The 13674-nt window shown below is 36.8% G+C and overlaps 1 protein-coding gene across 1 annotated transcript in view; it reads left to right on the forward strand.

Annotated features, from left to right (window-relative positions):
* The window catches only part of LOC115446248 (venom carboxylesterase-6), a 32911-nt gene that overhangs the window by 15626 nt on the left and 3611 nt on the right, over positions 1-13674 (forward strand). The window contains exons 9-11 of the mRNA XM_037443202.1: positions 6496-6661; positions 13230-13272; positions 13358-13475. Of these exons, the coding sequence (XP_037299099.1) occupies positions 6496-6661; positions 13230-13272; positions 13358-13475 (327 nt within the window). The remainder of the gene's footprint in view (positions 1-6495; positions 6662-13229; positions 13273-13357; positions 13476-13674) is intronic.

Raw genomic sequence — 13674 nt, forward strand, 5'->3', positions numbered from 1 at the left:
TGTGTAGTCAGTGTAGTGTTTTGGATTGAAGGACGTTGTAGCCAGTGTAACTAACGGACATAATGTGACTTAACATCTCACGTCTCAGGATGGCGAGCGCAGTAGAATACCAAACAATACTTTGTAATTCACGGTGTTGGATAGTGTTTCTTCTGTCTATGGGCGGTCGTATCGCTTACCATTAGGCGAACGGCAAGCTCGTCTTGTAATTAAAAGCAATAAAAAAAAACATTCTAAAATGGCGTGTAGTGTGGTGCCTACTGAGGACTTTGTGCGATAACACTAATGAAGTATCGATGTGTGTGCTGCCGAATACCGTTTATCGTTATAAAGGTAAGATATCATACATAACTGTAGTTCGCTTCACTGACATTCTCACCTCGTGGGGCTAATGTAGATTTTACTCATGTAACAAAGTGCCAAGTACCTACTGTTTATACTGAATACAAAGAGAGCTCGATAATGAAATCTGACTATAGCTGTTCCGAGATAAAAATTGTATGTAAGTCCAATATATATAATTAATGTGTGTCACAAATATCTAAATCCAATAATTGACTGTACCAGGATAAAACCGGCAGTTTGAAACAAGTTCTTGCAATGCAATGGACTCACTCGCCCTCAATAACCTGTTCGGCTGATGACAATGCACCCCAATACATTATTTGTATAATACGTACTTACAATATTGTATTTATCTTCATTTTTTATAAATTTAACATGGTTTTATTTTTGGTTTCCGTACTCAAATGATCCAGGTCAAACTTGATTGTTATGCTTACGATGTTTTTGTATGTATGAAATTAATTTGGACAATCTAAGCAGTGTTGGATTGGCAATAGGGTTTATAGGAAGTGGCCTAGGAACGGAAGATTTTGAAATAGCGAAGGCACAAATAACGCGAACTATTTGAAAATTGGATGCGGACATTTTATATACAGAAAGAAAATCATTTATTGGCCACAGATTTGGTGGTAAATATAATTTACAATAAATTAAACTTCTTATGAGTTAGGGTAAAATAATAAAAAAACAAATAAAACGAAAATACAATTTTATATAATTTCATAGTTAGGTGAGCACCTAGAGACATGAGTAATTAGATATTCACCCAGTACGTAGTATATCTCACCCGAGGACTTTTTTCACAATTTGCTCTCTCACTATATCAAATGGTGAGACATGAATGTACTCACGAGTAGAAGGTGTGGATTACAGAATTAAATATTTTTTACATTTCGGAAAAATGAATTAGTGACGTTAAGAAAATCTAGTAGTACGTGATTTAAATATATTACAAAACCGGTTCAGACACGTTTGCAGTGTAAAAGCCGATTGTCACGTGCTCAGTGGATAAACCAGTACATTGTAGTTTGTTGCGACATACTCTGGGCGATGCCCGCAATCTCGGAACTAAGCTTGCGCTGTAAAGGCTACCTTTAAAGGGCTCTCTTTTTGATCCTTAATCATTGTAGTATTAAGCAACTTTTTCCTGCAGCCGAGATTTTTAAAAGCCTTATCGATTTATATGTGCAGATTTGAAAATAAACCAAATATCTTTTAAAATATTTTTACACGGATTCGGTGCCTCCACTGCACCTGATGGAAAGCGGAGTGAAGTCCAGATAGAATGTCAACTGAATAAAGATAGTCATCCCTCGCCAGTCAACATAATTATATCGGCTTCTTTGGCACCGAATTTACACAGCCTGATTTCGGAATGTGACATTTACATAGGAGAAAACAATACTTAATAAAAAAGAAAAAAATACTACGGAACCCTCGACTCACACTCGTTCCAACTTTTTAAGGCGATAAACCTGCCCCATAACCATTACATCGCGCAAAATAAAGGATAATGAATATTGGCATGCCCCGGTATTTGATTGATTCTAATTATATTAGTGGGAAATCTTAAACACCATCCGTACCTCAATTATATGCAAACGGATTTCCCAACGTGCAGAGCATCGGGAGTGTTCGATATATTTATTTAGCTTATAGACGGTTTAAAACAACAGTGTTCGTTGGCGTGCCCAGGGAAGGGACAGGAGAGGGCAATTACGCCATTTAGGATTCACCATTAATACACATTTCTGTATAAGTATTTGTGTGTTGAGTTATTGGGACAACCTATATGAGAGAGTTACACTTTAACTGTCCTTCGCCTTCTCCCCGGATCTAAATTTGAGATTTCCCTCGCTGAGAAGAAAGCTGATTACGCCTAACTTAACATTACTATTTTTAAATTAAGTTTATTAACTCGCTTAATCATTTTGTTGGTGTCCTTACCTGGAAAAACAAAAGGAAAAAAAATCCACTACAATATTGCCGCTGCAAGCTGAATCCTACCAGTTTAAACCAGATAAAGTAATCAATAAACAAATCATTTTGGCGGGATTTTACTATGTATGTAGGGATGAGGGGCAAATAAAAGAAGGAATCCTATTCAAAATCTTTAATTTTGACCAATTAATTTTAATTACAAGGTTGCGGCACGCCCGAGCGTCGTCCGTAGCCGCCATTGCTCGCGAGAGAGAGAAAGCACTATCACCTTCCTCTCATGCACCGAAAATCGGATATGCGTATAAAATCATTTTATTAAAATACGATCAGATATTATTCCCCATATGTATAGGTATGTATAGTCGTTAGTACTATCCAGCTATAGTGAGTTTTTATGTTTACGCGATTAGAGATTGAAATAAAACTATTTAAGGTTTTATCACGGCTATTTATATTATCATTTTCTCCCGACGTTTCGAAGACTGCAGCCTTCATGGTTACGGGGCGGACACATAAAATAAATAGACATTTTGCCATCTGCTACAACGTGTCTATTTCTCACATTTGTACAGCTGGTGTCGCCAATATTATATATGCAATGTTGTGTTCCGGACATCGAAGGACATCGCGGCTAAGGTACTAGGCATTATAATTTATGCGACATCTGTGTCTCAAGATCACTGGCACAGTTCATCACACAGTTGTGGACGTTAGATAAACACGGCAAAACCCCGGACATTTGGGTCAAACATGGATTATTACCCGGACACCTCAGCAAAAATTTTTACCAGAAAAATAAAAACATCGTTATAATTTTGTATTCATTTATACATGCGGCTTATTATGAATGAATTTTTAACTAAGATTTATTTCCCTTTATCGCTTATCTATAAAAAAATGGATTTCCCTGAGAAAAAATTGTCCACCCTCTCACTTTTAAAAACCTCTGCCGTACGGCGGCCCCGGCGCCCAAAACAGGACAAATCCGGGGAATTCCGGACGGATGGCAGCCCTAATCACATGCAATACTAAATATACTTTGTAGTTCAGAGCATGTTGCTATTATTTGTACCTTCCCATCTCGTTATTAAGATGCAAAAATGCAGTTTTGTATTCTAAGAAAGGTTAGCATATTGATGCAACCATGCAGTCGCGTTGGTAGACAAGCTGCTATATAACTAAGATCATGCCACAGGATCATTTCCTTATAGATACAAGTGCGCAAAAGCAATCAGTATTAGCAGCAAATCCAACGCTATCTCGACGCATTCCATCTTGCAACTGTAGCGCTCACATTGATTTCTGTGTCGAAGTTGCGTTGCGACGGCTGCGCGTTTTTATCGCGTCCACAGCTAGGGTTGCCAACCGTACTATACTTAATATATAGTATTGTACTTTATTTTGAGTTTGCGTACTATATACTGTTAAAGGAATATAAGTATAGTACGTAAAATACTATATTTTCAACACCTTAATCTAATAAACAAATCCTTTAAAAGTATATGTACACTAATTTCTATTAACTTGAGTGATGGGACACCGTGTATGTGAACTTTTATAAAAATAAATCAGTAACAAATACATATATAATTGTTATATTTATTGCTTTTTCATAAAATACTATATTTTTTTTGAAGTGTGCTATATTTTTTATACCTTATTTTGGAAAATACTTTATTTCACCGAAGAATTATTGGCAACCCTAGCCACAGCCTCTCGAATTCCTGTAAGTCGTATTATCGGATGTAAACCTAACCTTTATTTGAGATTTGATATTATTTTTATCAGCTTCGTCGATATCATCATCATTAGCCACATAAAGTCCACTGCTGAACATAGACCTCTCCCAAAGATTGCCAGACGGACCTGTCGAAAGTGGCGTGTATCCAGAGTGTTCCTACGAACTTTTTTCCTTTGCGATATAGATCTTTACATAATCAGACCACAACAATAAATGTTTGCCAAACCTCGCAGTAACAGTAGCGTGAACCCGTTTGAAACTAGTCCGCTGCAGTATTGAGGTCGGCATGCAGTAATCTAATTAACCCATGGTTCAAGTGTAACGGGTAACTGACTACAAGGACATCATACGTGACATACTCATATAACAAGCAAAATTTTTAAATCTAATCTACTATTACAAAAAGCTGAAGAGTTTGTTTGATCGCGCTAATGTCAGGAACTACTGGGCCGAATTGAAAAATATTTCAGTGTTGGATAACTCATTTATCGAGGAAGGCTATAGGCTATATATTATCATCATAAAAGAAAATCTATTTGTATGCTTTTGTACTGAAATGTTGAACTAAAATGTTATTTCACTAACATACAACTGTATTTATATAACTGAGTGACGAGACGAGCAAGCAACTTGTCCGATGAGCGACAGGATCGTCAATAAACAGAACAAATACTTAACAAACTTTCATTGACGCAGCGCGCGATGACTGCATTGTCTTCCACTGCGTTTTTTCTATTGATTTTACAACGTTTCTTACTATATTTCACTATTTATTAATAAGTTAACTAATAATTATAATATCTTATATGTTTCCACAATTTAAGACACAAGCCCAATTCATTATGATCGCTACAATAACCTTCGAACCAAAACAACTATGTATTCTGCCACTTGAAAGTAGTACTTACCCAAAAGGACTCTAGAATACGACAAACGGAAAATCTAGTAGTAAAAGGGCTAACTATTTTTCAAAGTAGCTTGTAAATTATTTAAATTAAAATCATTAAATCCTTTTTTTTTATTTTAAATACACACACACACACACATACACAACATCACGCATTTCGCCAAGTGTGTTTCGTCCCATGATGTGATAGGGGGCAAGCCTCTCGCCATATCAGGCACAAATTCTAGACTTCGGGCTGATACTGAGCAAAAAAACCCAAATATCTCTTTGCCCGACCCGGGATTCGAACCCAGGATCTCAGCGCTGTCATACCGCGCATGCAGTACACCTGCCACCGGGGCAGTCTTAAACACATATGTAGGTTAATGTACATTTTAATTACCATTACTCTTAAACGAAGCTCTAAAGACACTTTAGCAGTGTCCTAGCGGTACCTTCATGAACTGTAACGGTAAAAGTAACGGCTTAAGTAGAAGGTATTTTAATCAAACCTAAACCCTTGTTGCTTAAGTAAAAGCCAAGTTGCCACAACAGAAAATATCAGAATTTATTACACAAACTGACTAACTGTTAATTAATAAAATGACCGGAAATGAAAAAAAATGTCTGTTAATTTACACTTTAATCGAAATGTTACATTTCAATGTGTTTGAAATTAAAATATCATAGGATATATTTTATTTTGACTCATTTTGTTCTCGGAAAAGATAAAAATTTTGTAAGCAATGATTCAAATTCATTTAGAATTCATTGCTCGTTCGCGTTTTATATTTGTAGAATGTGATATTTTACTATAGAATTAAGTCGCGAGTTAGTTGTTTACATAACTATAAGGAAGAAGTTATTGTTAAATTATAGTTCACTTGTTAGGTATTATAGTTTATTTGCTAGCGGATTCACCGAAGTGATATCTATTTTCGGAATAAAGTGTGAAGTTTTTGACATAAAAACGAATCCAAATTATTAAATGTAATGAATTCTTAAAAGCAGTCAATATCATCGGACATATGGTATATTATTACAAAATGTTTTATATGTTACAAAGAGTATAAGGAAAACCAATTTTATACGACATCGGCTATTTTGATATATATGTCGTGTTATAAATCTTCTCGCCTATCAAATAATCGCGTTGATCCGTTACCACGCGCAAGCAGGATAAACGGCAAAGAAACTCAAACACGTTAATCACTTATAAAAATTTGTCATACAAAAGTACAAGGAAAAAAAATTATTACTTAATAATTTCCAGAAAAAAATCAGACTTAATTCTACTCAAAAATATATAAAAACTAGGCATTGTGTCCTGAGATACCAGTGACAGATAGCTTGTTATGAGTGTTAGGTATTAAAGAAGAATGTTAAAGTAACATATCGCATGATAAAGAACTTAATGCGTTATACGCAAAAGCAGTTAATTCTGCATTTACTTGTAACAAACATCCAAATACATATTTGCAAAATCTTTCTTATTTACAATATTAGTAAGATAAAATGTGAAGTAAGATAATCTGGAAACATGAAGTAATTTTTATGTATTTTGTATGTTCGTTAATTCAAGCGTGATGGAGCCCACGGTGCCGCCGTGGGTGCGCGCGCGCTGGCGCCGCGTGCAGCGCGCGCGGGCCGGCATCCCACGCACGCGACGACTTTTGGCACGCGCCGCATCTCAGCCTCTACACGGGGCACTACCTCGGCGACCAGCACGCGAGACATGATATTATCAGGTACATTTATTTATAACAACTTATAGCTAATGCGATGGCAGGATACATTTGGAGCCTTTACTATGGCAACTCTCATAGTTGTGAGGAGAATTCCGATGGATTAGTGCATAATACACTTAATTTTTCATGGAACTTTGACTGTCCCACTGTTGGGCAAGGACCTCTTCTACTGAGAAGGTTTTGGCCTTAGTCCATTACGCTGGTTTAGTTCGGGTTGACAGGCTTCATAAGTTTAGGCTTCCCTACGATATTTTTCAGCGAGCCAGTATGGTCTCTAAGTCTTGGCCAGTAAGAAGTTAATCATAAACTCTTTCCTTTGTTCCGTAGTTACAACACTTGCTCTCCATATCTATATATTCGAGCAACGTATCAAATAGGGGACCTCGTCCGCCTTCCTTAAAACTCCTATTAGTGAAGCACTAAGCCCCCTTATTTGATTAATTGAAAAAAAATTCTCTCTAAGCGAGCTATGACTAAGCGACCGTACTGCCCCTAATTATTGCCAAAGAACGTGTTTTTGCATAAAAATAATTAATATTTCGTTAATCCCAGTATTATAATCGACGTTAACCTCACGGTGTCAAAACAATGATGTCACCGCTTCCCGGAGACGAGGCAGCTAACAAAACTTTTCCTTGTAGCACGCAGCGAGCACATGGTATCCGGACAATTTTGTTTTCATTGTCCAAAAGCATCACTTATTAAAAAACAAAAAAGCAATCTTTGATAGCAGCATCTTGTTATTTTTTCACTGGACAACGGTAGGCAAAGATATAACACCCGAATTCCGTCAACTGTGTTATGTGTCACGTAGATTTATTTATAGATGGAGAATGTCTAGCGTGCCGGAAATGCCTGTCTACAGTAACCAGCTGTAGGATCAGTAACACAATAGATAATAATGATAACAAGCCTTAATAATAAATAAATATTTCTTTTTATTCAAGAGGACTGATATTTTTAGAGGTCATCATCAAATTGCTGGTGGTAGGAAACATTTTAAATCGCATTATATAGTCGCCCACGTTCGCCCGCGTTCCGGGATTGGCCTGTGTATTCCCGGTTCCAACAGGCCTGCATAATTGTGTCGATTGTCGAGGGGTAATCATCTCTGACAGTAAATACATGGACACTCCACTTATCATCAGGTGCAGTGGGGACACTTTGCCGTGGCAGGAAAAACATATATCTAGGAATGGAATGTTGGTGTGATGCTTGGAATGGAATGTAAAGTGTGTGAACGTTATGAAAAGAGAAGCATGAATGACAGATGAGTTTTGGAAACGACAGACTAAAGACGTCAGAGAGAAAAAATATTAAAATGCAATTAACTTGACAAGTTAAGTTTTATTTTGTAACTAGTCCCACATATATTTAAGACTATGCCTATGCCTGGTATATGGTATTTCTTCTAGTACATGAGGCATGCTTTTATTAATCGAACTCAATACCTACCAGACTTCGGGCTTATAATAGACAGGAAAAACCAATACCAACTTTAACTCATTACAATGCTGCCGTGCTAAGCGCAAAAGCGGTATGTCAGGGAAACCTTATTTCGAGATAATCGAAGCTTTGTAAATATAGTTTTATAGTTTTTTTATAAAACTGAGAGAGAGAAACACTTTAAAGATTTTTTTTATAAGTTCTAAACAGAATACCGTCATTTGGCTACGTTCATTGGATGGGTATTTCTTTAAGCTATCTGACGACATAAAAATCATAATTTTGTTTTTGAGATACCGCTTTTGAGCTTAGGACGGTAGAATATTAGTTCAAATACAGTATAGTTCAGAACCAGTTTTCAAATGATAGTAAAACAATCAAGTTGTTCCGACAGGCGAGTGACTCACGTCAGCTTTGGTGCATTCCTTCGAACAATTTGTAATACGGTTTGATGATAATATATATTTGGGTTTACGCAAACAAAAATCTCGAAATATCATGGACGTTTTATTTTGTAAAACTGCTGAAATTAATAACCCTTCAAATTTACTGATTTAATATTAATTTAATTCAAAACAACGTTTCTGGAATTGTATGTGTGTGCTGGAGCTTAGTTTTCGAGTGAATTTGTGTCATATGTAATAAAAAAAAAAATCTATACAAATAATCGCCGAGACGAGCAAACAGCTCGTCCGATGGATAGCAGCAACATACGAACTGAATAAACTGTGTGGCAACTGCACACGTTACTTTGAAATATGAGATATTACATAACGTAACATATCCGTTGTATGCTTAATATTAAAATTAATTGTGTGTGTGTGTTTTTTTTACTTTTATTTTTGTCCTTTTTATGTGTGTGTAGAAAAATAAATGGTATTTGATTTTGCCAGTGTAGGGCATTAGGCATTCATCACGATACATGCATGTCACCGGGTATGTGGGTCATTTTCATATTGCGATAATGAAGTCATATGCGTTTCTTCCTCAAACCACAAGTAAAATAAAATTGTATGTTTCATAATATAATAAAAAGCATTTCTACTATTGCGCGAAGAGGTTTCGTCAGTGACAACATTATGCTTTCAGTCACATAATCAGTCACATAGTCACACAATCACACTACACTACAAAATGAACACAAAATCATAAAACTACAACCGGCATTTTCGAAAATATTTGTTATTCATGGGGGATGTTCGACACAATGTTAGTAGAGTTATAAATATATGTTGTTACATTCAGTAACGCAATGTAAAAGGAAGCTGTATACATATATCCTTTAATAGAAATAAATTAATAAAGAGCGAGCGCGAGCATTACCTGAAATATCAGATACAGTGGCCACAAGTGACGCAATAGTCTAATTGTCGGTACTTTCACTGCGCCGCCGCGCCACGCAAGCCACGCTCTGATTACTGCAAACACCGCGGGAGACCAGACTCCTCTTTATCGAGTATTAAGGTCCTTATGGACGCCGGGAGGGGGGATGCAAGTAGGTGCACGTGCACCCCCCTGCCAAAAAATAAAACAAAAAAACATAAGTCACTGAATAAATCTGCAACACTGGGAACTGTCGACCATAGGTTTTTTATGATAAAGCATTTACAAAAACCCTCTCGATTTGAATATGAAAAAAACACTTAATCATATTATGTAGTCTTTTGCGTAGGTGCAAATGTACCACCCTAAAACTAATCTTGGCGGCACCCATGAAGGTCCTGTTTTAAATAGCCAAGTTTAATTGCGGTTCGCTTGGTCCTGGGGCTAGATATCTGGAAAGGGAAGTCATTTCATATCAGAGAATTACTGGCTCGGTGGAGTAGTTATATTATGAACGTAGTATGATACCACTCGAAGGTCCCGGGCACGGGGATATTGATTTTTCTGTTCAAATTATTCTGGAGTCTGATTTTGTGCTTGAAATGGCGACAAGTTCGCCAATATAGATACAAAGAGTGAATGCCTCGCTTGAATCTCTGCCTACCCCTTCAGGGATACAAGCGTGATGAGTGTTTGTTTTGTATAGCATAAATCATCCAACCATATAATTACTCAAGCGAGATGCTGAGCAAACTAAACAATGGTTTATAAATAACAACCGCCATTTTATTACGACATATGTAAACATGTCTCCCCAACTAATATATTATTAAGCCAGATCTGTAGCCACCAATTTAGACATTTATTTATTTATTTAATAAAATTAAGACGCAAAACAGATTACAATCAAATTAAAGCTAATTATAAAATATACAAGCATAAAAACTAGATTGTATTCCTAAACATTGCGCCCTTATACTAGTTAGTTACTTAAAGTGCGGACTAAAATAAATTAAGACAATTAAGACATTCCGTAACCCAAGTAAAAATACGATTCCAAAAAACAATTTTAAATCCTAAATAATCAACAAATTATTGGACCAAGTTCATCATTATTTTATTGCGCGCTCATCCAATTGTAAACAACTAAACACCAGGGCGGGCGAACATATAAACACTTACTCAGAAGTCAAAGTAAATTGCAGTACAATGCACTCTCTGTCCTAACTCCTAAGAAATAAGGCGTGAAGTCCCACAGTGCATATTAATTATATTATTTGTGCCTTCAAGCAGGAAAACAGTGCCTGTTGTCTTTTGCTTAGTGACAAATAAATAAAATTGCCAATTGAAACCGAACTCTATTTGAGTCTTTGAAGTATTAATCATTGTTCAATTACATTCCTTTTCGATATTGCACACATGGCGACAAGTGAGAGACCTGGTAGTACCCCTGCCTACCCCTTCGGTGATAAGAGCGTGATGTATGTTTCCTTTGTTTGTAAGATATATCCATCGTCATTTTAATTAGAATTGTTGAACTCTGAACCATAAAGATGATAATGAGTTTAATTAATCAGCCAATAAAAGATAAATAAATATAACGCAGAGGTTCTATGGGCTTGACTTTGCTTAAGATCAGGCGCTGCACCTCTTTGCCGAGCCTCAATGAAATATAAAAAAAGAGAGGCTTTTAATTTACTCCATGCAACAAGGCATCTAATTTACACCATGTGTCTTCCCTCCCATGATATATGAAGGGGGGTGAGCCTATAGCCATATTCGCGATGAATTCAAGACTCCGGCCCAATTTGAGCAAAAACCCAATATCACTTTACCGGGTGGTCTAACCCGAGACTTCACTATGGCAGTTATACCGCAATACAACCACGCTTCCGAGACAGATATTGACGATTTAGAATCAAAACATTCTGTAAATCGTCCGAGATTGTAATCTCTATTGTATATGTAATAAAAATCAGAATCCCGTGTGTATACACATTAAAAAGAAAGATTAAAAAAAATGAAGCGGGGTGACTCAGGAAGAGTAAACACTAATCAGTGGTTCTTAGAATTATTTTCTGTCTTTATATTTAAGCGCCCATTTCCAACAGTACTGAATGGATGTTCACATATTTTACGCAGGAGGACAAGGATTGCACAAGAATATAGGCTGCCTTTTATTAAAAATCGGATTAATCGAAGTTATCTACAAGTATCAAGTCGCACAACTACGAGTAGTTCCAATATGGCGTTAGTTTAGCCGATACTGGGTACCTTTGAATAATCAGGAGTTCACTTGTTTATTTTTATAAACTAACGGGAAACAGCCAGCAATAAATATGCAGATGTAAACATGAGTCACTTTGTTTCGCACAGGAGCGCAGGCGCACCGCGCGGCCTGACGTGTTTATGCAGATATGCATATTGAATCTAAATTACTAATTCATCATGAACTTAAAGACTCATTCATTAGCCATATATGCCTTTTTCCTTTTTTCGGGGGGTTGGCAGATGTATTACCACACATGCATTTAGCTGTATTAGAATTAACATAAGGGACAAATATATTGCTATATCTCATTGGGTATAAATCCAAATTTCGAGCTTCAATATAGAGTAGAAAATCCTAATGTTACTTTATTCAGGGATTGAGACCTTAACATGGCAATCAAGTGTAACTAGGCAGTGTACTAAACCTCCAAACCAGTCCGATTAAAATATGTTTATCCAAGGACGCTATAGGTTATGATTAACCTAAAAATAAAATTATTTGAACCATGTTTACTTCCATTGTTCGGATGTTTAAAATGTCTGTCCGACACATATACACATCACGCTTTTATCTACGAGAGGGTAGGCTGAGGTGCAACCCGAGAACCCGGTTTTCGTTATGTTTCGTCCAATGATGTGATAGTCGGCGGCTTATTGCTATATCGGGCGCAAATTCTAACTTCAGGCTGACACGTAGTAGAAAAACCCAATATTACTTTGCCCGATCCAGGACTTAAACCCTTCAGAGCAACGTAGGTACTAGGTACCGCGCTCGCAATACAACTACGCCGCAAGGGCAGTCAATCACAAGGTCGGACAATAATTCAATATTTTTTGTTTATTAGGTACCTGGAATTCATAGAGAGTTAACGCTAGGAAGGCTTTTGAAAAACTAAGATATAATTGTATTTACTACATACGTCAAAAATTCTGCGCCGATAAGCACAAGGAAATAGCCATTGAAATGAGTAGGTTAAAAACCCACAGCATGCACCACTGACTTATCGAAGTTAATTGCGTACTATTAATTAATTATTTCGTTTGCTTTAACGTTGAGGGAAAACATCGGGAGGAAACCTACATACCTAAGAATGCTTTATAAACATATCAAAGTTATGTGAAGTCTATCAACCCGCACTAGGCCCGTTTGGTAAATTAAGGCCTAAGCCTTTTAGTAGAAGAGGAGTCCCGTGTAGCAGTGGACAGTGCTGATAAAACAGGGCTGATATTATTCATTGTCCATTTCAACAATGTTTATTTGTGAAAATATATGTGGGATAATATATGTACAGGAATAAGGTTCTTTTTATTCCTGTGAATGACGAGACGAGCTTACCGTTCGCCTGATGGTGAGCGATACGATCGCCATAAACAGTAGAAATACCATCCAACACCTTGAAATACAAGATATTTTTGGTGTTCCACTGCGCTCGCCATCCTGAGACGTGAGATTAACTCTCATTATGTCCTACAATGTATTTTTAAAAACAAAAATACAACAGTGACTACACATTGCTGCTTGCGGCAGAAATAGACAGTGCAGTGGAACCTACCCAGGCCGACTCTCACATGTGAGACTCCTACCACAAGTAAAAACGGTTACTAAATAAGAGAATATTCGTACAAGATATTTAACTTTCCACTAACTTGTTACAGATTGGCAGATGGGCTAGGTCCGCGGGTGGTGTTCGCCACGCCGCCCAACCCATGGCTGCATCAGCTCCCGCTCGACCCCGAGTGGCAACGGAACTTGCCTTTACCGCCTGAACTTAAGGTAACTATACTATTGTAGAAAAATTTGTTGGTACAGGAATTTATTTATTACTAGCTAACCCAACAGACTACTATGACATTGCAGCGCGCATTCTATCAATCGCTGACAGTTGTGTAAAATTAATATTGTCCTGGTTTTTTTATTTTTAATGTTTCCGTTTAATTTCCTTGATTTTTTCTTTCATAAGAACCTTCTCCTG

This window comes from Manduca sexta, chromosome 5 (genome assembly GCF_014839805.1).
Source record: "Manduca sexta isolate Smith_Timp_Sample1 chromosome 5, JHU_Msex_v1.0, whole genome shotgun sequence".
NCBI classification, from domain to species: Eukaryota; Metazoa; Arthropoda; class Insecta; order Lepidoptera; family Sphingidae; genus Manduca; species Manduca sexta.